The sequence below is a fragment of the Odocoileus virginianus genome, chromosome 29, assembly GCF_023699985.2.
Source record: "Odocoileus virginianus isolate 20LAN1187 ecotype Illinois chromosome 29, Ovbor_1.2, whole genome shotgun sequence".
Taxonomy (NCBI): Eukaryota; Metazoa; Chordata; class Mammalia; order Artiodactyla; family Cervidae; genus Odocoileus; species Odocoileus virginianus.
In genome coordinates, this window is record NC_069702.1 from 14,589,201 (window position 1) to 14,614,163 (window position 24,963).

A 24,963-nucleotide genomic window follows, 5' to 3' on the forward strand; every position below is an offset into this window, starting at 1 on the left:
CCTAAAGCCTTGACTTTCTGACCTTTCAAGTTTGCTGAGGCCTGCAATATAAAACCCAAAGAAGTTGACTTATAAAAGAACAGCCAGTCCATTGAAGTGTCCCTGCAGTCTCGATATGAGAACTGCAGAGTAGCCAGAGGCTGCTGAATACAAATGGCGTTCCTTTGGAAAGTGATAATCCACTCGCACTTCTGGGGAGATGATAAAATGGGCCTTCTTTGTGAGAGGTCTAGGATCATCCCCAAATATCAGCTGAATATCAGAGAGAATAACAACTGTTAAGTTTTCAGAACAGGGCAAAAACTCTAGGCCTCTGAGAAAACATAGTGATCACGCTGCTGGACATACAAAGAATGGCAAAGTATATCTTAAAGCCTTGCCCCAGATGGAATTAGCCAAAGCAGTTAATAACTACAATTGTGAAAGCCTCCGGATCTACTCAAAAAATTTTCAAAATAACCAATGTATTAAATAACTATATTAGAATAATGAAAAAATTATTAGACAGTAATAAAGTCACTAGTTAAGGCGATTTTTAAACAAACACTGTATAAAAACAGAATTTTCTCATATCAAATTTGTAGTAGCTTAAGCCAGTGTGAGTCAGCAAGAGATACACTTTCAATATTTTTCCTGCCTCTAATGTATCCTCCACTTTGCAGGGATTTTTTTTTCCCCCTCTTTTTTCCCCCTCCTCCACTCCTATGACAAAGTTAGGTTACTTTGTCTTATTTTCTAAGTTGTTACAAGCCATGAGAAATGACTGAACAAAATGAGCTATAAATAAGCAGAGTTTACGAATCCTTAATATCTCACATAATTAAGTGAAACTCCCCCACATTAACAGAAACTCAGCTGGATGAGAGGTTTTCAGCAGTGAGCTTGTCTCAAAATGGGTGACCACCTCTCAAGGGACTAACACAGCTCCAGGGAGCTGGATGCTCTGTCCATGGAGGACAGATACTGGCATATTAAATCATAAAATTCAGTGCCAAAGGAGACGGTAAATAAAGGTAGTTCAGAAAATTTCCATTTTCAGCAATGAAAGCATTACATTTTCTAAAACACGGTTAGCTGTTTACAAAGTGAAAAGGGTGCCATTTTCTCACACTAAAATGTACTGCAGTTCATTTCTAAAAAGCACCTAAAGCAATTGGAAAATCAACACAACTGCAAAGACAGGGACTATGGAAAACAACTTCTAGAAATAATTCGGCTTTAGTTTTGAAGACATAGTAAACCTCTCCCTTTCATAAAAACACTGGGCTCTTCAATATAACTTCTCAAATGCTGGTTACATAATACTGATGGAAGTGATTAAAGCTTATTTTAAAGGCTCAAATTTTAAACATACAAAGCCAACTAAAGATTCAGGTGGACACAGGGACTCTTTCTCTTTTATAAACAACCTCTCTAGGGCTGACTTAAGCTTCCACAATATTAAACAGGTCCTTTCTTTTACCTGTGATCTTCCGTCTCCTCCCATGAAGATGCTATGAAAGTACTAAATGAAACTAATTTCCCCATTTGGTAGGAAAAAGCAAACATTCTGTGTAGATGGGGAGAAACCAGAACACAGTACCTTGGAGGTGCAGGTGCGAAAGGAGGCTTCTCCGAGGTCTAGGCATTCATAGTAAGAGGAAGAAGGACCAGGAAAAGAACAAAAAAACAGGGTAAGTGGCTCTGAAATACTGAGGATTAAAGGACTCTTGGTATCACGGGGTGTACAGAACTTACTTGATCGCTGTCACTGTCCTCACTGTCACTGAGCTGAAGGTCATCTTTGAGCATGCTGGAACAAGCAGGGGCAGAGACATTGCAGAATTTAAAATAATGTCCAAAAACGCTTTTTCACATATAAACAGGAAAAAGTGCTTAATGTAACAAGAGGGAGTGGGACAGGTATAACTTTTTTTAATTCACCAAATGCTTCATTTTCCTGGAAATGTTACGTTTTCCAATTTAAACACAGAAACTTGTTCAGTCCAAGCTCCTTATCATTTCAAAGCTGAATGTTTCACACATTCAGAGCATTAAAAGCAGAACTACAAGTTCTACAAGGGGTTTGTTGCCAGCCCTGAGACTTAAGTTCCCAGGTCCACACAAAGAAAACAACAAAAACAGTGCCAGACACTTAAAAAGTACTATTATTAATTAATACTTATGTATTATATTATTCTAATAATACTTTTCATTAAATAAACTATTAAATAAAATAATATTATTAATTTAAAAGTACTATATTAACCTAATAAATACAGAAAAAGATGTATGAAGCTTATTGAGGCAACTGTCACCAGTTACATCTTTGTCCAAAAGACATTATTAACATTGAACTTTTTTATACACACACAAACCTCTTCCTCTGTCTGCTTGAACACTAATCAGTAGACAAAGCAGTAGACAAATGCAAATAGGATTGTTGTCTAAAAAATTATTAACCTTACTGCTATCATTCAGGTAGAAATTATGAAAGAAACTCAGCTCATGTCCTCAAAGTTATATTAAGACTTATCTCTAGGCATTCAGGCTTATGATGAACCTAAATATTAAAAGCAAACATTTTCCAATCTGTACATGTTTATTCCGATCTTAGTCCCTTCCCTACCCCTCCTCTTCTTTACCTCCTCCATGGAGATATCCAACATCAGAGGAATAAATCAGTAATTGTTCCCTCCCACTTCCCCAAAATTTACAAGCATGACTATTTGAGGATATGTTGCAAGTGAAACTGGGGGAAAAAATAGGGAGTATTATTGATGTTCCAAAAAGCAAATTATATAGAAGTTACAATCCTTGAGTACTTCTAAAAATACCTCTTCAATATTCTTATCAACAATTTTTATTGCAAACTCATTGTTCAGTCACTAACCTGCCAGTGAAGTAATAAGCAGGCATTATTTTGGGGGGAATCTATGGTAAAAAAAAAAAAAAAACAAAAAACACTTCAAATGCACTAAAAAAATCTTGTGATAAGTTTCTTCACAAAAAATGAAAACTGTTAGCCACTTGTAAACGTAGACCTTGCTCAACATTTATCTATGTGTGTTCGGCCGTGTCCGACTCTTTGCAATCCTTCAGACTGTAGCCCACTAGGCTCCTCTGTCCATGGGTTTCTCCAGGCAAGAATACTGACGTGGGTTGCCATTTCCTCCTCCAGGGGATCTTCCCAACCCAGGGATCGAACCCGAGTCTTCTGCATCTCCTGCCACCTGGGAAGCCCAATATTTACCAAGTAGAAGCTAAATTCCTATTTTAGCAAGGCTAGAAGACACAGCCTTCAGATGCAGAACTTGGCAGCAGCAATCATAATGATGTACAAGAAAAAGTCACTCAACAGGTTTACTGCTTTAAAAACAGCCTGGCTGGGATATACACAAGCAGAAGACAAAAGATACATCTTTCTGTAAAGCAATTATCCTTCAATAAAAAAATTAATTAAAAAAAAAAGATATCTTTGGAAGAAATGTTAGATATAATATAACTAGGGGGAAAAAAAAAAACCTGGCAAAGTATATTCAATATAAACCAGCAACAACAAAACCACAGTAAATGGAACTCTTTGTTTCCCAGTCATTGGGTTTGTTTTGTATAAAGCTGATTTGCCTTAATTTCCTGAAACATCAATGATCATGTAATCCAACCACACTTCCTGTTGCAAGCAGAGGGCTAACTAAAAACTTTGTTTGCTTAGCTACTGAATGCCGAGCTTCTGCGCTATATACTCTCAAGTCAGAAAGTATATAAGATACTGCATGTGCAGTTAACTCAGAAAGGACTTGTTCTGACTTCTACTCGGCCTGCTCTGAGGGAATAAAAAGGGACTAGAAAAATGCTGTCCTAGATCCTTCTCCTCTTCAGAGCATTAGGTAGGCAGATGATAACAAAATAGGCCTGCAGGTTATTCAAGACCGAAAGGGCTGACCGATAGTGACCTGTAAAAAAGACTGCTGAAGATACCTCCAAAGAAGCATTAACTCAAAAAAGAAAAAGAGAGAGAAGAAACTAATAATGTCAAACAAAACCAAACACTTATGTAGGATGTACTAAGGATTTACACGTGGTATTAGGTTGGCCAAAAAGTTCCTTTGGGTTGTCCATGCCATCTTACAGGAAAAGCCTAAACAAACTTAATGGTCAATCCGACATTTCACTTATCAAAATTCATGGGCATCATTTATTTGACACAAGAGTCAGCAGACATAATGTATTATGTCTTGCAACTGAGCCAGCAGTAGCCATAGACTCTTCCAGAAACCAAGGTTTATTCTATCGTTAGTGATGGGTAGCTCAATATAAATCAGTAGTGGGGAAAGAGATATTTTCTCAAATTTTGGATAACAAACATATATTGCATCTCTAAAAAGAAAAAAGGTTACTTAAAAAACATGACTAAGGTTTGTTAATATGGAAAATTAAACATCAATGCCATTATAATTTTTTAAAAAAGAACCTACATAGTTGGGAAAAAATGTTACTTGAGGACAGGTAAAGGTGTTATGTTTAAAGGGATCAGCTGCTAAACTCCCCTACTTGTGCCACGAATACCTGAATTTGAGGCCATGCATATCACTAAATTACCATACCAGTTATGTTTTAGGATATTCATATAAGATAAATTACTATACTATGCTTCATATACTATACTCTATTGATATATGCAATAGACTGGTCTTTGAATGTAAAGATGACAAATTACAGCACATCTGGGTGAGCACCTTTGCACCAACTAAAAGACAAGCAAACCTCTTAGATCTAGTCTCCTTCATACCAATAAACCTAAGTTAAGAAACGGAAGACCCGAGGGCCATACTGAACTGTAAGCTTTTCTGAAGTAGGATCAAGTCATTTTCGCCTTCATATTTTATCTAGAACTTGGTAGGCAGCCTAAGAAACTGGTTGAATGAACAGCTTCCCTTTTACTGATTAAGTAACAGTACCACATAGCTGTGTCCTTTCTGTGATCTGAACTTGCACTGATTTTATGCACATCCCCATGGGCTGGCTCTGATCACCCCCTCACATCCTAAGGGATGAGGAAACAGCTCAGAATAGTCACCTAACGTGCCTAAAATCATGAAATTGGTTATATGCTGGAGCTGGCACGCAAAAGCCATTTCATTGGATGCCATCTCCTAGCTCTGGCCAACATAGGACAGTTAGTTCATTCCCTAACTGAGGGAATGAAAACGAAGTGCCAGAAGCCACTGAGAGAAAGACTCAAGTTTAAAAGAAAGTAAGAACTATACTGCTGGAGTAAAATGAATACACTATTCTCCTCCTGCCTTCAATCTTTCCCAGCATCAGGGTCCATTCAAATGAGTCAGTTCTTTGCATCAGGTGGCCAAAGTATGGGAGTTTCAGCTTCAGCATCAGTCCTTCCAGTGAATATTCAGGACTGATTTTCCTTTAGGATGGACTGGTTTACATACTACTTAAACTGGTCAAATAATGAATTTCATTTCCAAACTTCAAGGGGAAAAAAAAAAGTTATTTCAAAGCATATGGAACCATATGGCCAGGCCTGGTACTGTTCAAAAGAAAGCAAGTGCTCAGGTAAAGCGACTCTTTGAACTACCATGTAGGTTTAACCACATTTTACATGATTGGTTGCGTAAACTTCTTCCTGAAGGTTCACAAACAATCCTCAACCCCTTTGTCCAACTGCGTTCCTCAGACAGCTGTTCTGCAAAGCTGAAAGAGCTGCATACAGGTTCCAACAGGCATGCTGCAGCAGCTCAGAGCCTGCTGGTTACTGTGTGAAGACACACCAGGCAAGCCTTTCTTCTTTTACTATCCCTTAGTACTAGGCTTACCCAAAGCTTCAACTGCCAATATGCTGTAACATCTTAATTCAGAACCCCAAACTCTTTCAATACACTGATTTCTTGGCTTAACATTTCCTATGATCGGGCCATACCTTTGATTTGGAAAAGAGCAAGTGGAGGCAAGCTCAAAGTAGTTGCTTGTGATTAATAAGTCACAACTCTGGCATGAGGTGTGCCCACAATGGCAAATGAAGTGATATGTACTTTTCAAAAACCACTAATGAGCATGTGAGAACGTGTAAACCTGCACAATTCTCATATTTCCCAAATGTTTAAATTACACCAGGATTTGATTTCTTTTTTGGTGACGTGCAGAAATAAGGACTGCAAATGCTATGTGCAGCAGGTGATGGGAGGTGACAAGTTATTTAGAGGGCTCCACATGCCATAAACTTTTAAAAAATGAAAAAGTGGAGCCCCTAAGACACTGTGACACAATATAAAAGGGGAGACTCTCGAAATGGTGACATAATTGGCAGAATTCAAGTTTATGGAGAGACCGTCTATGGGAGATGGTGGGCTAACAGGGAAAAGTGACTGGATACATGATTCACTATAGTATGTGACCTTAAGGTTAATAAGGCAAAAATTATAGCTAGAGGTGTGAAAGATTATTTAAACTCCACAGATGAAGTGAAGATTTTCTGAAGTCAAACAAGGACATGAGAAAAATCACAAGGGTATAAATGAGGGAGAAGTCGAAGTCTGTGTGTGTTAATAGCTCCATCATGTCCGATTCTCTGTGACCCTATGGACCACAGCCAGATATGTTCTTCCATCCATGAGATTCTCCAGGCAAGAATACTGGAGTGCGTAGCCATTCCCTTCTCCAGGGGATCTTCCCAATCCGGGGATCAAACCCAGGTCTGTATTGCAGCAGATTCTTTACTGTCTGAGCCACCAGGGAAACCCACTGAAGTTAATAAATAAGATTAAGTCATTAAGTATGATAAATAAGATACTAGTACAAGATAACATACTAGGCAACTGGAAACAAAATCTAGAAAAATGATTACTGAAAATGATATTCTATTAAACATTGCTTATAGGTATTTAATCAAGTTTATGTGCAATGTTTTTTCCTTCTATATTTACTGAGTATTTATTATGTGCCAGGCCCTGCTCTGGACTTCATGGATACAACTCTAAGCAGACAGAAATCCCTGTCTTGTGCACTCAGAGCCCAGGGGAGGCAGGTAAGTAACCAAGCTACATTCTTTCTCAATGTATAACAAGGCTGCAGAGGGGAGAAAAGCATAAAAGAGAAAGATGGGCATGGGTTGTTCTACATCAGGTTAGTTAGGGAAGACTGTACTGATAAAGGGATGCCATCCAAGGAGGCAACTGAAAGGAGGAGAAATGGAGGAAGAAATGGTGCAAGAAATGGGGGAGGGAGATTAGGGCACAGAAAACAGGAGCAAAGCCAGTGTGGCCAGAGTGGGAAGTATGTGTGTGAGTTCGGGGTCCTGGGGGAGCATACAGGAGGAGGTGAAGAGGTAGGTTATAGGTTACGGAAGGCCGTGGAGGCCTCTGCAGGGTGGCTGAGTAGGCAAACTCTGGGGTCACTTACTCGAGTAAAGTAGCAGTATGATTAAAAGTAAGACTTAAACAGTCTCTTAAGGACACCTTGAAGTTATGTCTTCCACACGCAAATGATCACTTCAGAGTGGTCACTTCCACTAGACCCTAGACAGCACATTAAAAAAGCAGAGGCATTACTTTGCTGACAAAGGACCGTCTAGTCAAAGCTATGCTTTTTCCAGTAGTCACGTATGGATGTGAGAGTTGGACTATAACAAAAGCTGAGCGCTGAAGAATTGAAGCTTTTGAATTGTGGTGTTGGAGAAGACTCTTGAGAGTCCCTTGGAGATCTAACCAGTCAATCCTAAAGGAAATCAGTCCTGGGTGTTCATTGGAAGGACTGATGATGAAGCTGAAACTCCAATACTTTGGCCACCTGATGCTAAGAGCTGACTCATTGGAAAAGACCCTGATGCTAGGAAAGATTGAAGGCAGGAGAAGGGGATGACAGAGGATGGGGTGGTTGGATGGCATCACTGACTCGATGAACGTGAGTCTGAGCAAGCTCCGGGAGTTGGTGATGGACAGGGAAGCCTGGTGTGCTGCAATCCATGGGGTTGCAAAGAGTCAGACACGACTGAGGGACTGAACTGAACTGAGTCACTTCCAATAAGAATTGTTGCTGCTCAGTCACTCAGCCATGTCTGACTCTTTGCAACTCCATGGACTGCAGCACGCCTGGCTCTTCTGTCCTTCGCTCTCTTCTGGTTTGCTCAAATTCATGTCCATTGAGTCAGTGATGCTATCTAGCAACCTCATCCTCTGCTGGCCCCTTCTCCTTTTGCCATCAATCACACCCAGCATCAGGGTTTTTTTTACCTCAGCATTATTCCTTCAGTGAACGTTCAGGGTTGATTTCCTTGGTTTTCAAATGCCTTTAGAGCCTGCAGCCCATCAAGCCCCTTTTAAGGTGGCAAGTATTATCTGCCTCCCTCTCACCATTCAGGTTCCAGATCAAATGCCACCTACTCTGAGACACTTTCCTGAGCCTCCCAGAAGTATCAACACCACCACCACCCCCAAATACCTCCTCAAGCCCGTCCCTATCACATCACCTAGTTTGTATTATATGCCACCTGCATTTAGTTACAAGGCATGGAAGACAAGGGCTTTATCTTATTGGCTACTGTTTCCCCAACCACCAGCCACACAGCATATGTTTAAGAATTAAGTACTGAATGAATGAATGGAGGCAACTTTTGGAAGCATCTCCAAATTGCCTGGTACCAAGCCCAGAGAATAATATTTATATAATTGGGGTCAAAGCATGTTAAAGAATGAGAATGATTTTTCTTATGCATAACATAAACAAACTCATTTACGTAACACCTACTGTACAACAGGCACTTGATAAACTTATTCTTCTTGTCCATTTCATTTGACCTTTGGTCTAAGACCAAGTATATATTATCATAAAGGGGTGCTCCCAGAATAGTTCAAACCATCATTTGAGAAATATATATAGATCCAAGGGGAATACTTTGGAGATGACTGTCCAGCACTTTAGCAGTATTTTTTATAATTATTTAAAAGATGCTTTGGACTTCCCTGGTGGTCCAGTGGTTAAGAATCCATCTGCCAAATCAGGGACACAGGTTCAGTAACTGGTCCGAGAGGAGTCCACAGGCCTTGGGGCAACTACTGGCCCACCTGCCACAACTACTGAAGCCCATGTGCCTACAGCCTGTGCTCTGAACCAAGAGAAGCCATTGCAATGAGAAGCCCATGCACAGCAATGAAGACCCAGCACAGCCAAAAAGTTAATATAAAAATACATATATGTGTGTCATTTCATGGCTTCACCAGAATATCCCTTCAATATTAAGCAAGTCCCTAGCATAAATTTTCATACAATGTTAAGTTAAATATTGTCCTGCATGAGAGCCTAGAATATGGTCTACTAAAGCCAGAAATCCAAGAATTAAATTGACTATTCCAAAAGACTGCAATTCTACCATGAAAGGAGGTGCTTCTGCATTTGGGAGTTTTACCATTTTCCAAATATTGATTTATGTGTTCCGGTAACTGTAATTCTGAAATAAGCAAATTTTTCAAACACTGTTCAGAATGACCACTTGTTTGCTTTCACCCAAGCATGGAAATTTTCAGTACCCAGTATTATAAATTCTCACATCTTCCACAGCATGGCTAATAGTAACTCATTAAAAAAAAAAAAAAAAAAAGCTATGTTCCTTATTCTCTTTCATTTAATACCTCTACTTTTTTCTCTTGAAAAACAGAACATTTTCTTCTATATCTAGGTCACTAAAATAATTATGAATACCAGTAACTTTGGATTCACAATTACTTATTCAGTTGGGAATAAAAACAGAGTGCATCTTTTTCTAGCAATGCCAGATATTTGAGAACCAAGAATTATTATTATTAATGAAAAGCTCTTTATTTCCATTTTGCGAAGCTGAAGGTTTAGGTAGACGTACAAATGTATCACTGACCAGCACAAATATATGTTCCTTGTTTTCAAAAGAGCTGAAGAACTGTGAATAAGGGACAGGGGTATACTCGCAAGGACAAATAATTTATAAGTTTAGCCCCTTAGGGTAACTTCTACTATTAATACTTCTTTCAAACATTTATCAGCAAATAGCCCTTTAAGTCAAAGCTGTCAGCTGAAATAAAGATCTCAGGTGAGACACCTTCATAAAGCACAAACTTTTTTGTTAACTGAAGTTCAGATGACTTATAATGTTGTGTTAATTTCTGCTGTTCAGCAAAGTGATTCAGTTTTACATATATATATATACACACACACATATATAAGTGAAAGTATTAGTCGCTCAGTTGTGTCTCTTTGGGACTTTATGGACAGTAGTATGCCAGGCTCCTCTGTCCATGGAATTTTCCAGGCCAGAATACTGGAATGGGTTGCCATTCCCTTCTCCAGGGGATCTTCCAAACCCAGGGATTGAACCCTGGGTCTCCTGCATTGGCAGATGCATACTTTACCATCTAAGCCACCAGTGAATCCCGATCAAACTTCCAGGACAATCCCAACCCCAGTCTTCAGGTTCAAATGGTTCCCCTCATGTGAAAAGAGATGTTCCAAGTAAGTGATAAAAATTTCAAATTGCTGGGCTTCCCTGGTGACTCAGTGGTAAAGAATCTACCTGCTAATGCAGGACATCCTGATCCCTGGATCCAGGAAGATCCCACATGCTGTGCAGCTATAAAGACCCAGTACAGTCGTAAATAAATATATTTAAAAATTATATTTTCAAATTGCTGTAATTGTTCACTTCTCTAACTGATAATTTCTGCAGCAAAAACAAACATAAAGGAGGGCACCATCTAGTTAGGACCTGGCAACGTGGGGGGAGGTAGAGGGTGGGAAGGAGAAGCAAGTCAGTCACAACAATGCCCATCAACTCCTGTATAGTTTCTAAAACACTAGCACGTTATCCCTTTTGAGAGGTTGGCAAAAGCACTGATACTAGGAAAGTGTGTCTGAATGTACTACCCACGATCACACACACGAAGGAAATAATGTGGCTGTTGTTAGTAAGTCATAGCCAACTCTTTGTGACCCCATGGACTGTAGCCCACCAGGCTCCTCTGTCCATGGGGATACTCCAGGCAAGAATACTGGAGTGGGTTGCCACGCCCTCCTCCAGGGGATCTTCCTGACCCAGGGACTGCACCCTTGTCTCCGGCTTCGCGGGCAGATTCTTTACCACTGAGCCACCTACCTGGGAAGCCCAAAGGGCATAACAGCTGTACAGAAAAAGAAAATACTTTGTACTGCGCCCTGAGAACTCAACAGACCTATCTTAGAAAGGCAGAGAATTCCAAAGCTAGGAGCCCTTAAATCAACATCCCCTCCCCTAAACTTGGGAGCAAACAGCATTGGATTCCTAGCTAATCCCTCCCCTGTGGTGCGTGGTAGAATGAATTCATCACTTGACAGCTAACTAGAGTTTCAACTACATAGATTAAAAGTAACGGATTCAAGACATTTCTGTCACACCTACATCTTCTACCACCTGGCTACTGCCCCCAAGTCTGGACAGATGTTAAAAGTTAACACAGACTCTCCACAGCTTATTCTCCAGTACCAGGTCCTCTGTTCCCCCCTTTTATAAGCATCATTCCACTTTTGCAAGGAGGCCCAAGTACTAGGAACTCTGAAACAAAAAGTATTAAGGCCTAGATTGATTTTTAAAACCAAAGTACAAATGACCCTGAAATTAACATCTTCTTTCCTGACATTCAAAGTGCATTAGACGGTCTCCTGCCAGGCTCTGGGCCATTCAGACAGTTTAACTGCTTGTCAAAGAACTTCAAGCTGACACAAGATCAAATGAGCCTGTGAGCGCTAAGAGATCGGCCATACTAACTCTGAAACAACACTTGCACTCCACAGAGTTAACTGGGACTTGGCTGTCATCCAATCTCCATAAAAGTGAACCTTTTCCCCATTGGGACATTTCATGTCGGCACTAATCAACACTGCCAACCCCCTGGGCATACAGCCCACCATATTCATCCAGCCTCAAGACTTCTCTCTCCCACACCCCTCTGGTTCTCTCTACCTGCACCAGACCCTGCTTTCCTCCCTTCTCCAAATCTATTAGGATCAAAACAAACGTTCTTCTCCAGGTTAATTTTATACATGGCAAAGCAATAGTTTTTATCCAGAAAACACTACAGGGACTTCCCCAGTGGTCCACTGGTTAAGAATCTGCCAGCCAATGCAGGGGACACAGGTTCGATCCCTGGTCCGGGAAGATTCCACATGCCACGGGGCAACTAAGCCGGTGCACCACAACATTTGAGCCCGAGTGCCGTAGAGCCCACACTCTGCGATAAGAGGCGCCACGGCAGTGAGAAGCCTAGGTACCACAACTAGAGAGTGGCCCCTGCTCGCTGCAACTAGAGAAAGCCCTTGCACAGCTACGAAGAGCCAGTACAGCCAAAAAATAAATATACATGTAAATTATTTAAAATTTTTCAAATTAAAAAATAAAGAAAACACTACACGTGTCACAGGATATAAGCATATATCATATAACAAAGTTGCAGACACCTCTGATTTCAGTGGTTTAACTCACTTCATCAGGAGAGCAGCCCCAAGTAGCAACATGGTCAGAGAAAAGGCTCTGAGTCCCTACGAACGACCTCAGCCTGAAAGTGGATGGAGACCAGAGTGGGCAGGGGCAGCTCGGACCGGGTCAGATCCAGCTGCCTTTCTCCCTCCACACACCGGCCGAGGACACAGCCCCTTCCGTCCTTGGGTGCAGCTGCCCCCGCTCGCTCTGCTCCTCAGGGAGCTCCTGCTCTCTGCTCTTATTGCCCAGTTCTTGTACGGTTGCAAGCGCTTCAACTTGCCTTCCCTCCCTCGCTGCCCTCGATAAAGACATTAGCCGGACCCTCTTACGGTCTATGCGCCTTTACTACCAACCATTACATCAAGAGCACAAGGTGTAGCGCCTGAGGGAACTCACAGAGCATCCACAGGGTTATTGCAAGTGTGAGTGTGGTCCCTGGAGGCGTCCTGTCGCTCCTTCACCAGCCATCAACTGGCTTAACCAACCACCTGCACCTCTAAATGCAATCTAAGGCGGTGATTCTCGAGCTGCAGAATGCAGGAGTAAAAACAAATTTTTCTTTAAGCAAAAAGAAAGGGAAAAAGAAAAGGCAAAAACAACAACAACAAAAAGGCCAAGAATAACTAACATAGGGTTAATTTTTTTTCTAGTAAAGGAGAATAAAGCAAAAATTCATCAACAGGTTTTTATTATACACCCAAATCCAACCTGGAAACTATAATAAATTTTTCTTTTCAACAATAAAAACAACAACAACAAAAATAACCAAACTATTTTTTTTCTTACTTTATCATCAAGAAGTCAAAGTAACTACATCGAGGACCGGGCACTGGAAATAGTTATTTTACCCAGTCTCATATTCAGTCATGGTGAAGACAGAAAACCACCTCTTTGCCTCAACTATACAGTTTCCAAAATACTCAACCCAGCACAGCACCGCCTTCCAAAAATGCATGGGACAAATACTAGGCCTTAAAATAAGAAGAAAGTTGAAGTCCTCAGAGACAAGCAATGCTGTGTTAGTAACTGATCAAATATCTGAGGCAAGAAAGATCTCCTCACTCACTAGCTGAACCACTGCTAGTCATGAAAAGAATTATTACTTCAATACCACCAAGAAATGACAAATTAGGTCAAAATGCTGGTTTAAAATTCTCTACTATGTAGTTTCAACTGTTTCAAAAACCCCAAACATATCTGGACTTACTTGGCCTTAATAAAGAACAGCTGGGCAGCAAGACATTCTTTATTAGTTAAAACGAGGCCAAAAAAGTGGCAGAAAATCTGAAACTGTGCACATCCCCCCAGATTTGCTTCCAAAAGCTAAAGCTATTTAAGACTGAAATTTATAAAGCTAAAACCTTCTATTTTCCAGAGTTAACATGTAAATAACGGCTCAAATGCCTTTCTTTTTGAGAAAACCCCTTAGCAAATGCTTAAGGTGCCTAAACTTTCAACGGGAGAACTTAACCCCAGTAGAAATGTAGGTCATTTCTTCCCATCACAACTCAGCAGTGTTTTATGAGTCATCTTTTGAAAGCAAGGGGGGGAAAAAATCTAAGCAACAGATTTACATGGGAAATTATAACGTTATAAACTTTTAATAAACAAAAGCATGTTACTTACGATGTTCCCTGCTGAGAATTACTATGAGTTTTTGAAGATGTATCATATTGTTCTGTGGAGGAGGGAAAAATGATCAGACGAGCATAATGACAAATACAAGACTGCTAGTTATAAATCCCCTCTTTTTTTTTTTTCCTGCTATTTCCCCACCACCTTTTCACCTAGACACTTAGTACACTTAAATTTTGTCAACAGAGAGCTATTATCAAATAACATTTATGTTACACCTTGAGAGAGGGCTTGCTCAGAACTGGAAAACCCTGAGTACTACCCTGGCAGCCGACCCCTCCGCACCATGATGCCACCCCACCTGGTCTGATGTCACACATCCATCAGCGATTTGCTAGCACTCTCTTTCACAGCCTCTGTCCTTGGCCACCTGTGCTCCCACCTATCCCCCCATCTTTCAACACCCCCGATTCATTCATTCAACTGCTGGTCACAAACTGCCTTTTAGACACCAAGATGCTCAAGACATTTGTCCCCATCCTCAATGAGCATACAGCTGACTGAGGGACAGCAAATAGGAGCATGCATCTACATAAGATCAGCACACAAACCCATCATCTAAATGAAACACCCTGGGAATCTAGAGATTCATCACTCCATTGGTCGTGATGAAAGAAGGCAAATCAGAAAAGAAAGAAAATTAACTGTGTGTGTTGCGAAGGATGGGTGAGATTTTTTAGCAGAAATGACTGTGGGCAAGAGGGAGATAAGGGTGAAGGCGGCTCTCAGGCAGGAGACGATGTGAGGGAAGGCAGGAAACGTGGGAGCAACTGAAATGGTGCAGGTGAGAAAGGGGAAGGCTGGGGTGCAGAGTGTGTGGAGGGCAGCACGCGGGGCCCTGGGAGGTCAGAGGGCTCCAAGGGCCATGTGGGACGTTAACACTTTGAGGCGCCACCAGGGCACGATACAACAGTTTCTCAGAAAGAGTAACCTGCTGGTGCTACCTGACACAACCCAGAAAGGAACAGGAAGTGTTAAGTGTAGAGACTGAAGGGCAGCTGGGAGACCGTGCTGTGTCTGGACCTGATGCAGAAGCTGAATGGTAACAAGGGTGCCTTTCAGAAGCGGGGACTAGAGCAACCACAAACGACCCAGGAGACCCTGGAATAACTGCAGTTCAGGCCTTCGTCCTCATGGGGGCAGCAGCTCTTACCTGGTATTTTTAGATCATTTCCCCTTCGGGCTAGCAAATTAGGGCTGGGATGACAAATTAAAGGGGCTAAAGTCCACGCACACAGGCTCCCACACAGACATCCTGACCAGGTCCTAAGCTCCATGAGGCTCTGGTAATCCTCAAGCAGCTGTGTTTTTTGCACATGTGGACATAAATCCTGGGACATACAGGGATGTATAGATGGGATGTACTTCATTCTCTGTGTGCATGCATGCTAAATCGCTTCAGTCATGTCTGAATCTCTGTGGCCCCATGGACTGCAGCTCACCAGGCTCCTCTGTTCATGGGATTCTCCAGGCAAGAATACTGGAGTGGGTTGCTGTGCCCACCTCCAAGGGATCTTCCTGACCCAGGGATCAAACTCCCGTCTCTTTTGTCTCCTGCCTTGGCAACCGGGTTCTTTACCACTTCATTCTCTACAGATTCCAAAAGTTTTCATGAAATTTGAATTTGCTTGTTGGGCATACTTTGAGAAACAGATGTCACGCTTCACTTTGCTGAAAGCTATTATCTGCACATACTCCACTCCATCTTAAAGCAACACACAACCAGACCCCTCTCGGGTCCGATCAGCGCCTTCCCCTACACCCACCCACATTCTCACAGGGGTAAACCAGCTTTCCAGAACCCATAGACAAAATGGCAGCAGCATAGAAGACCCCAAGGTAACAAGCATTTGCTGAGCCCAGACCTACAGAAGACCTGCCAGCATCTGAAAACTTCTCATCAGGGCAAGGAGGACTCAGCCTACACTATTCCACAGGCCTGGAGGGCCTCCACCCCTGGCCAAGTTCAACTGTATTTTGGTAAAAGGAGAAATTACACAATTTAAAGGATCACAGGGTCTTTTTAAACCAGGAGGTAGCAATCATGCAGGCTGTGAGTGACTCAGTAGAAGGCATATAATATGCATGACTGGCAGCCCTAGAGCGTGTGGCGGGGGGAGTGGGGGGTGGAGAAGCAAGGACAGGGGTACAGAGCAGTCCTGCCCACAGGTGAACTGTGCCACTTCACTTGTAGTCTATCTTTGGACAGGCTGCCAAGAGGTTGAGAAACAGAGATTTCCCAATCTGCCCAATACCATGCAAGATGGTCAGGTCCATATCTCTGCAATTGGGGGAAATTTAGTTAGGAATTATTTACAAGGTCTTACTCAGTATCTGTAGAGCAGGGAGCAGCAAACTTTTTCTGTAAAGGTCTGATGGTGACTATTTTAAACTTTGCTTGCTATATAGTGTGGGACTAACAATAAATGAATGAGCATGGCTGTGTCCTAATAAAACCTTCTTTACAAAAACTAGCTGGGCAACAGATTTGACCCTTAGGCTATAGGCTTCCCCTATTCTAGAGGAAGACTTTTCCACTTCTTGTTTTTCCTCATCTCTTTTGTTCTCCTCAAATCCTTGCAATTGAAACAACTGGATAATCAAGGGAAAAATATAAGTGAGGGAAAAGAATGAGATGGAGAGATCTGAAGAGTTACCTTCATGGAATATCTATGAGCAACCTTCTCTCACACATATAAACACACCACACAGCTTACTATGGCCTCCCTAAGTCCTGTGAAGACCGAAGCATCGTAGCTTGGGCACTTACCCTATGTTGATGAACTAAATGACTGGAAGTACATCAGTCATTTTTGTAAGGCTTGAAATGCCTTGGATATAGTTGGGAAACAAAGAATTTAGTGAACCAAAGGGTTACGGATGAAGAGAAAGGCTAGATGCAATTAAGGTTCTGTTTCCTCCTGAATTCTCCAGTATTTACAATTCATTTTAAAGAACCAAAAAAGAATTATATGGCCAATATATACAGAAGGTCTAAAGAAGCTGTCCGCTTCCTTGCAGAAATTTCTTTTGTTTAAAATAAATACAAGAAACACAGAAAATACTCCAATCTGTTCTTTTATACAATTCCTGGGTAACAATGCTTTTAGAGTCACTCTCAAGATATTGATCGCATGTCAGGTAATGCCAAATTATATTTGTTAGGTACTTTAGTAAGACACTTTCATTAGCTCTTTGTGTTAATCTGAAATTCCACCTAGAGAACAGCTTTATATTTGCCCTTCCCAGCTTTAACCTCATCTCTGCTGAGGTTAATCTCATCATTTTCCATGAATGTTTTCTATATTAAAACAGTAAAAAACATGCTTTATTCTCCAATGCCATAATCAGTTCCACATATTTACTTACTTTGGTTTGGGACTGCAGAACTGATATGCTGAGAATCCTAGAAAGAAAAATGAAAATCTCTAGTTAATAAAATATTAAGGTTTGTAAATCCAAGGTTGTGCCACTGCTGAATCTGATCAATGCTGATAAATCTAATTTTTACATAAAATGGGTTTTCTGTCTTCTGCTGTTCCCTAGAGTTCATTTTTCCTTCCAAAGTATAATGCTTTACCTTAAAATCAATAATGAATATTTTTTAAGAAAAAAATTATCATTAAAAAATATGTTTAGTATCTAACATGGGAAATTCTGGTTTGGGTAGATTAAAATCTCAATGACATCATGGAAAGGAATAGTGATAATATGTCAACAATATGCATGTATACCAGGCTGGAATGAACACAGATCTGAGGTGACATTTCTATATTCTGAAGGTTATCCAAAAGTACAAAAACCAAAACCAAAAAAAAAAAGGGCAATGTTTTTAATATATTGATCACAAATACTTCAACAGAATCTTGTAAGTCGGCAATTTACCTTGCTATTAAAACCACCACAAATGTAGCTGATCACATTAAACTTTGAAGCAATGCAGGAGGTGTGACAAGTATAAAAGTGTGTCTGTCTGTACCTAGATTCTGTAGTAGGAAACAGACATGCCACCTCACTTTTCCCTCTGTACCTCTGTTGTTCCCCCTAAGGAAAAGACTCTAAAAAAAAAAAAAAGAATTTATTATAAGGTCTTGATTACTTTCATACTCTACAAAATCCTACACACATGTAAGACGTTCTTATTGACATAACTGAAGAGTGAAGAAGCATTTGAAAGCATTAGGAAGCACTTTAGGAGCTAAATTAATTGCAATGTTAACCTATTCTCTAAAGAGTTCAATAAATAGTACTTGATTAATCCAGCACACAGCAATACTTCAGACCTTGTCACTGGTGTGGATGCAGTGCCTGCTAGACTCGTAAGGAATTACCTTTGTGGGAAAAGGAAATTTGGAGGGCTCAGCTGTACTAGGCGTGTGTATTGCTGTCAAAGGAGGAGGCCATGAGTGGGTCATTTCCTGGAAAGAGATTTGGAATGGGAAGAAAAAGTAAATTATAAATAGAACATTTATTGCTACTTAAGTCAACTTTTTAAACGGAATGCACAGTGGAGTGATGGTAAATGGAAAGTAAAATCTTAAAAGTTATTTCAGTGACTTAAAAAAAAAAAATTCCTACTTGGTGGGCTCTGTTCAAAAGCTGAAGCTCTCCAACAAACAAAACTAAAAAGAGATCAGTTTGAAGAAGAAAAACAAGAGCATAGAACATGAATGGTCTGAACATTCTGAACAGCATGAAGCATAAAAAACGGTAGTAGGTGTTACTGGCTTATGTAACTACGAACACTCAGTCCTGTCTCAATGCTTTCTTTCTCCCTTAGCGTCTTTATTGCATTTCCTGGAATTATTTAAGTTCAAAGGAAGAAGAACTTTCCTGTTTGACTTAAGCAAACAAGTAATTCAGGTCACTTGTTCCACTTGGGAGAGTTTTAATGGATTTGACCCTTCTCTGGTACACATTATTAGGACATAAGAACTTTTGCAGAGAAGGCGTTAAAAAGCGACTGGCCCTTTCCATTAACAGAAGTTTCATTTCTATTCACTGTTTACATGCAAGCAAGATTTGTTTTACAAATTAATATGTTTCTCTTGACATGAGTCCTGTTTTTCTAAGCTCCTTCACTGGCTAAAAAACCAGAGGCATGGGGTGGGGCAGGTGGGAGGGGCTTAAGGAGGGAGGGGACACATGTACGCCTACGGCTGATTCGCGCTGTTGTTTGGCGGACACTGACACAACACTGTAAAGCAATTATCCCCCAATTAAAAATAACTTTTTTAAAAATGAGAAACAAAATGTTAGATGAAAGGTGTCTAATTGCAAATATGCACACACAACACATATGCATGCACACACTTTGTTCAAGAGTTCAAACAGCCACTGGAGATTATCACCAGACCTTCCCTTTCACAGCTGAGAAAAATGAGGTCTAAAATGTCAGGGGCAGGTCCCCCAGGAAGCTGAGAGCTGCGAGTGCAGGGAACGGCCCCTCCGCGGCCGTTCTAAGAGAAAGAAGCCCATCCCTGCATGGGCCAGACCTGCCGGGAAAACTGGCTGAAGGTCTAGCAGGCAACCCTCCAGGACTAGGCTGGGGCCCGCAGATGACACCATGTTACCTCACCTGTAAAAGGCACTGTGCTTTTACCCCAGTGCTGACCAACCTCTCCATCTCCCCTAGAAATGCCATCTGATGCTTGTGAGACCTGGAGATGGAGCTGGAGGCAAAGTATCCCCATGGCCCACCTCCACCCACATCCTCCCCACCAGTCCCTGCAGCTGCCCAGGACAGACATAAAGCACCTGGCACAGTGACAAGCAAAGTAACCGATGCTGGCCTCAGGAATTTTTGTTAAAGGTGATATCATGCCCTCGCTCACTTGACTAACCATTGTTCAGTACAAAAGAGGAAATCTAAACAAAAATAGAATGGAAAGAGTAACAGCTCTGGAGCCAAAGTCCCAGAATGGATCTTAACTCTGCTGCTCAGGTTAGCCTGAGGGGTTTGCATGCTCCAAGCCTCAGTTCCCAGGAATAGGCAGGCGAAGACCAGTTCTTTTTCCAAAGTACAAAGTGCTAGAGGGACTTCCCTGGTGGTCCACTCTCTGAGCTTTCATGGAACTCTGCTTAATGTTACGTGGCAGTCTGGATGGGTGGGAAGTCTGGGGGAGAATGGATCCATGTATGTGTATGGCTGTGTCCCTTTGCTGTCCAACTAAAACTACCACAACATTGATAATTGGCTATATCCCAACACTAAACAAAAAGTTTTTTTCTTTTTTAATGTACTATAAAAAGAAAAAGAAGACTCTGCTTTCACAGTAGGGGACACAGGTTTGATCCCTGGTTGGGAAACTAAGATCCCACAAGCTATGTGGCCAAAGATGAAGAAAACCATAAACCAAAGAAACAAAAATAAAGTGTTGGAATATATGATCAGAGAAAGCAATTAAAAGCACTACATCTTTTAATTAAAAGCCTAGATTTTAAAGAACTTCAATACTGCACCAAAGAGCTTCCTGCTGTTTTATTTATCTGACTATACTTGAAGGTGTGGGACCATAAAAACGATGGTTATGATGTAAGAACATGTAATAAGTGAGGCGTCTGAAAGTACCACCCTTCGGTCTTCCAAGAATTTCTTTAGAATCCCAACAGTGTCTATGCCTTTTAGTCACCAGTGATTCCCAAGAAACATCCATTGTCCTCTCACTGCCTAAGGCTGCTCCCAACTATTAAATTAGGCAGTTGGAAAAGTGTGTAAACTCTTTCAGGCCTTAAGTGGTTTGCTGGGAGTGTGAAAAGAATTTATATACTTCCCTAAACGCTGAGCTTACGAGAAGTTAGGCCTTAGGAGGACTGGGGCCGTAGGAGAGGAGGCTGCCCAGAATCGCCGGGCCCTGAATTAACCCCTGCTTCACCAATGGCTTATCACGTGAATGCGGGCAAGTCACGGAGCACCTGCTTCGCTTCCGACCTTCCAGGTGCCATTGCTCCTATCTCCCCCCACCCTCCACCCTGCTCATTTTGCTCCAGACTCACCACTCCTCTTCTAATACGCCGACCTGCTCTCACCTCAAGGCTTCTGCCCTCTTTCCTCTGCTTTCTCGTCCATTCACTTGCCTGCTCTAAGACTCACAGTGCTTACCAACAGCTGACACTTACATATTTATCTTCTCCCACCATGATCTTCACGAGAGGAAGGGATTCCTATTCCTATGGCATTGATTCTAGTGCTGAGAAAAGTATGTGTGTCTTCACAGATACTTGCTGAATAAATGAATGAGTGAACAAATCATGGTGCTACCACTCACTGGACCAGTGTCCCCGGAATGCTGCACTGAGATAATGTAAAACAACAACAACAACAACAACAACACTGCAGAAACTTCCCCAAAAGGCTCCAGGCTGTGGCACTGGAAGTGGAAAACCTGAGCCGTTTCACAGGCTCACTGAGGGCACCATCCCCGTCTGGACCCTTGCTGATAACCAATCCCCGGTTTCTGGTAGAGTCTGTCTATTTTCTCACCCTGCCAGTCTGCTCGAGTCATAGGCTACCACTCACTGCCCCTTCAGTAAAAGACTTCCACTCTTAGTATTTCCACCGGAGAGGACTAGTTACTGTTTCTATCACCCAAGAAGATCTTTGTTAGGATTCCTGGCAGTCTTTGTGTAAATTACTGGTAGGAGATAAGAACAGGAACCACAAGGCAGAGGGAAGTTATCTGGATGGACAACAAAGAGTGAGAGCTGCATTTGACCCTGGAGTCATCTACTATCTACCAGCCTGGGGCTGTCACCTTACTCAGGAGGAAACTGAAGTCCAGTGACCTAGTGGAGGCCCATCCATGCCCCTCTTCAACCAGCATAATCTGCAATTTACTTTCTCTATTATGATCTCCAAATGAACACACTCATCTGTGGCTTGCATTAACCATCTACTTTCAAGGATTTCCAGGTAAGCAAGAACCCATTAACGTGATGTTGGCAAAGAGGCAAGGGAAGATGGACGAGTTTATTAAATTAAAATTGCTCACCTGATGGTCTAATACCATCACCTTACATAAAGGACTTGACAAGTCACATAGCGCATCAAAACACAAGAGAAGCATCTGACACATGCAGGAGACGAATAATCATTATTGTTGCATTTACTTTTGAAACAACCATGGAACAAATCATACACAATTTCAGAGAAAATGCTAAGGTCATATTTTACAACTAAGACGTGTATTACTTTTATGACTCATCTTACCAAAGAATTTCAAAAATACCAGAGGGAAAGGATAGAACAAAAGCCCGATCAAGAGTACTTATTAGTACTTATTTGCTGATTGGCAAAAAATTCTCATTTTCAGCCAGTACAAAGTATGTTTCCTTAGAGGTATTTCTTAGAAAATTCTAACTATAAAAGTAGGGGACCAAAGACAGTAAAACAAAACTAATGGAACTGTCTCCCCAACATTTGGTTAGATACCACATTTGTCAAAAGCTGTACAAATGAGAAGGTAACAAATACACTTAATTACTGGTTTCAGCACCAACTCACTTAATACTTTACAATGAAAAATTAAGCCAAAAATAACTGGTAAACATATATTTTGAGGGAAAAAAGTATACAGTAGAGATAAAAATTAATAGGTACAAGTGTCACTTTTCTTCTACTTAAAAAAGAAACCAACCAAAATTCAGAAACATTATAGTAAAAGATAAAGTGAGAGTATCACTAAAAGTTACATGGAAGAAAATTAAAAGCTAGAGAGGAGGAATGAGAAATAAACAAACAAAACTCTCAGTTATTACAGCTACTGAACTTGAGCATTAAATTTAGCTCTAAATTTCCTGGAAGTTAAAGCCAAAATGGGAAACATAACAGTTTGTATAATTCTCTGATAAAAAGGAAGCATGCTGGTTCATGAGAATTTTTTTTTCCCCTGGAGCTGAATTCTAGAAGGAATTTGTTATCCGTGTGTAAGGAAAACTGAACAAATGGATAATGGCTTCAATGATGTATTTGTAGAGGCAGCACAAATGTTCCCAGCATGGTCTCAATCAACAAGAGCAAAAAATAACCCTTTCAAGGGAGGTCTAAAGATGTCCATATATTTTCTGTTTTTCTTTTTATCCCTTTAAAAAATTCATGGTCTCATTGAAGATGGGCCCGCACCAATGATGTGTCTCCCATAAAACACCAAGAGGTGAAAATCAAGCACTCCTTAACCCGGGGTGCCTCCCACTGCAGCAACACAGTGAGTCTCCTCTCTGCGGGGTTAGGGGGGTAAGGGGTGGGAGTGTTGGTGACTGATTCCCTTGAGTTTTTTATCAGAAAAGCCTGAGGGAGGGGTCCAAAAACTCTGGTCCAAATGTCTTGAAGTTTGTAGAGTTCATTTCAATTAAAATCCATCAGAGAGTCTGATGGTTTCCTAAGCCTCCCTTTGTTATTATTCTGGTTAATTTGCTTTGGGAGGTATGATAGGGAGGAGGTGAACTGTTTAAAGGAGTTCAGAATATCAACTGTTCATTCAAGTCAAATAAAATGAATGTATGTCTGCCTACTTAAGTGTGTCTTCAAGCGAGGAATAATTATCAATCATCTCACCTTCAGAATCTCTTCAACACAATGGACTTCATTGGAGTAGGTCTGCTGTAAGGGAAAAGCAAGAAAAAGATTAGCAAACAAAACAAAGATTAGCACACAAACAAAAATAACTACAGTGTTGGTATTAGTGGATGCTATTAGTACTTATAGCAACACTTCTTGTAAGGACAATCACCCCAGGGCCCCCCTTTTATTACTACTAAAAACTAAGTAAGAGAAACTTCACATTCTATCATGAGATAAAACCAGAGATAAACCTGACCTAATTGTGAAAAAAAGGGTTCTGCTGGAGACAATGACAGATGAATTGTGACCCGCAGGTCAAGAGCTTCTGATGGAACATGTGTATATTAAAGAAAACGAGTACATTAGTGAATCTAGGGGAATAATAGATATAACAAGAGTGGAGGGAGAAAGGGAAAACCTGTAATTTTCCTGCTTCGCAGCAACATGTCCACTGAGCCACATTACATGAACACAAAGATGGCGATCATCCTGAATGTCTTACTGAGCCCACAATAAGGAAGTCAGACTCCAATCAAGCACAGATTTTACAATGAGAGTTTAACCTGCCAAAAATTAGTCTTAAAGTTGAATGTTAAGAGTCAGACACGACTGAGCGACTTCACTTTCACTTTTCATTTTCACACATCGGAGAAGGAAATGGCAACCCACTCCAGTGTTCTTGCCTGGAGAATCCCAGGGACAGGGGAGCCTGGTGGGCTGCCATCTATGGGATCACAAAGAGTCGGACATGACTGAAGTGACTTAGCAGCAGCCCTACTTGAAGTCAGCATTTCCATCTGTAGACACACACACACACACACAAAATATTGCCCCAGAGACAGACCCTAAGGAGAGAGATTACCTAGCTTCTTAGAGCAAAGACCCTCTTGCTTACTCCTGGGTAAAGAAATGACAGCTGCTGTTGCTAGTATGTCATAACCACGATGTTTAGGAAATTTCACTTTCCAATCTTTATAAAGTGCAAAGACAATGGAAAAGTAAAATCTTTTAAAAAGAAAAAAAAAAAAAAAACCTCTTTATCCTTAACTAGAGATATGGAACAAATTCCCCAACTTCGTGGTTTTCAAATGGGGTAGCAACTTTCTATGTCAACCGGAGTCAAGTGCCCTGGGCAAACCCTCCTATACAACCCCCCCGCACCCCCACCCAACAATACACACGCTTTTCCTGCCCCTGTGGTGTAGAAAGTGCTGCTGGTCCAACGTTTGCCTCACAGCCTGAGTGTAGATGGAAAAGGGTTCTTCTCAGGGCTCTCGTTTCTCATTCGTGTGTA

The 24,963-nt window shown here is 41.2% G+C and overlaps 1 protein-coding gene across 9 annotated transcripts in view; it reads right to left on the minus strand.

Moving 5' to 3' along the window:
• AFF1 (ALF transcription elongation factor 1) overlaps positions 1 to 24,963 on the minus strand; it is a 198,645-nt gene that overhangs the window by 35,156 nt on the left and 138,526 nt on the right. For 6 of the 9 annotated variants that reach the window (XM_070458165.1, XM_070458164.1, XM_070458172.1 and 3 more), the window contains 6 exons: positions 23,664 to 23,708; positions 18,442 to 18,528; positions 17,480 to 17,516; positions 14,102 to 14,153; positions 1,738 to 1,792; positions 1,583 to 1,620 (listed from right to left, as the gene is read on the minus strand). In XM_070458165.1, coding sequence (XP_070314266.1) covers positions 1,583 to 1,620; positions 1,738 to 1,792; positions 14,102 to 14,153; positions 17,480 to 17,516; positions 18,442 to 18,528; positions 23,664 to 23,708 — 314 coding nt within the window. The remainder of the gene's footprint in view (positions 1 to 1,582; positions 1,621 to 1,737; positions 1,793 to 14,101; positions 14,154 to 17,479; positions 17,517 to 18,441; positions 18,529 to 23,663; positions 23,709 to 24,963) is intronic. The other 3 variants (XM_070458166.1, XM_070458170.1, XM_070458169.1) reach the window with 3 other exon arrangements.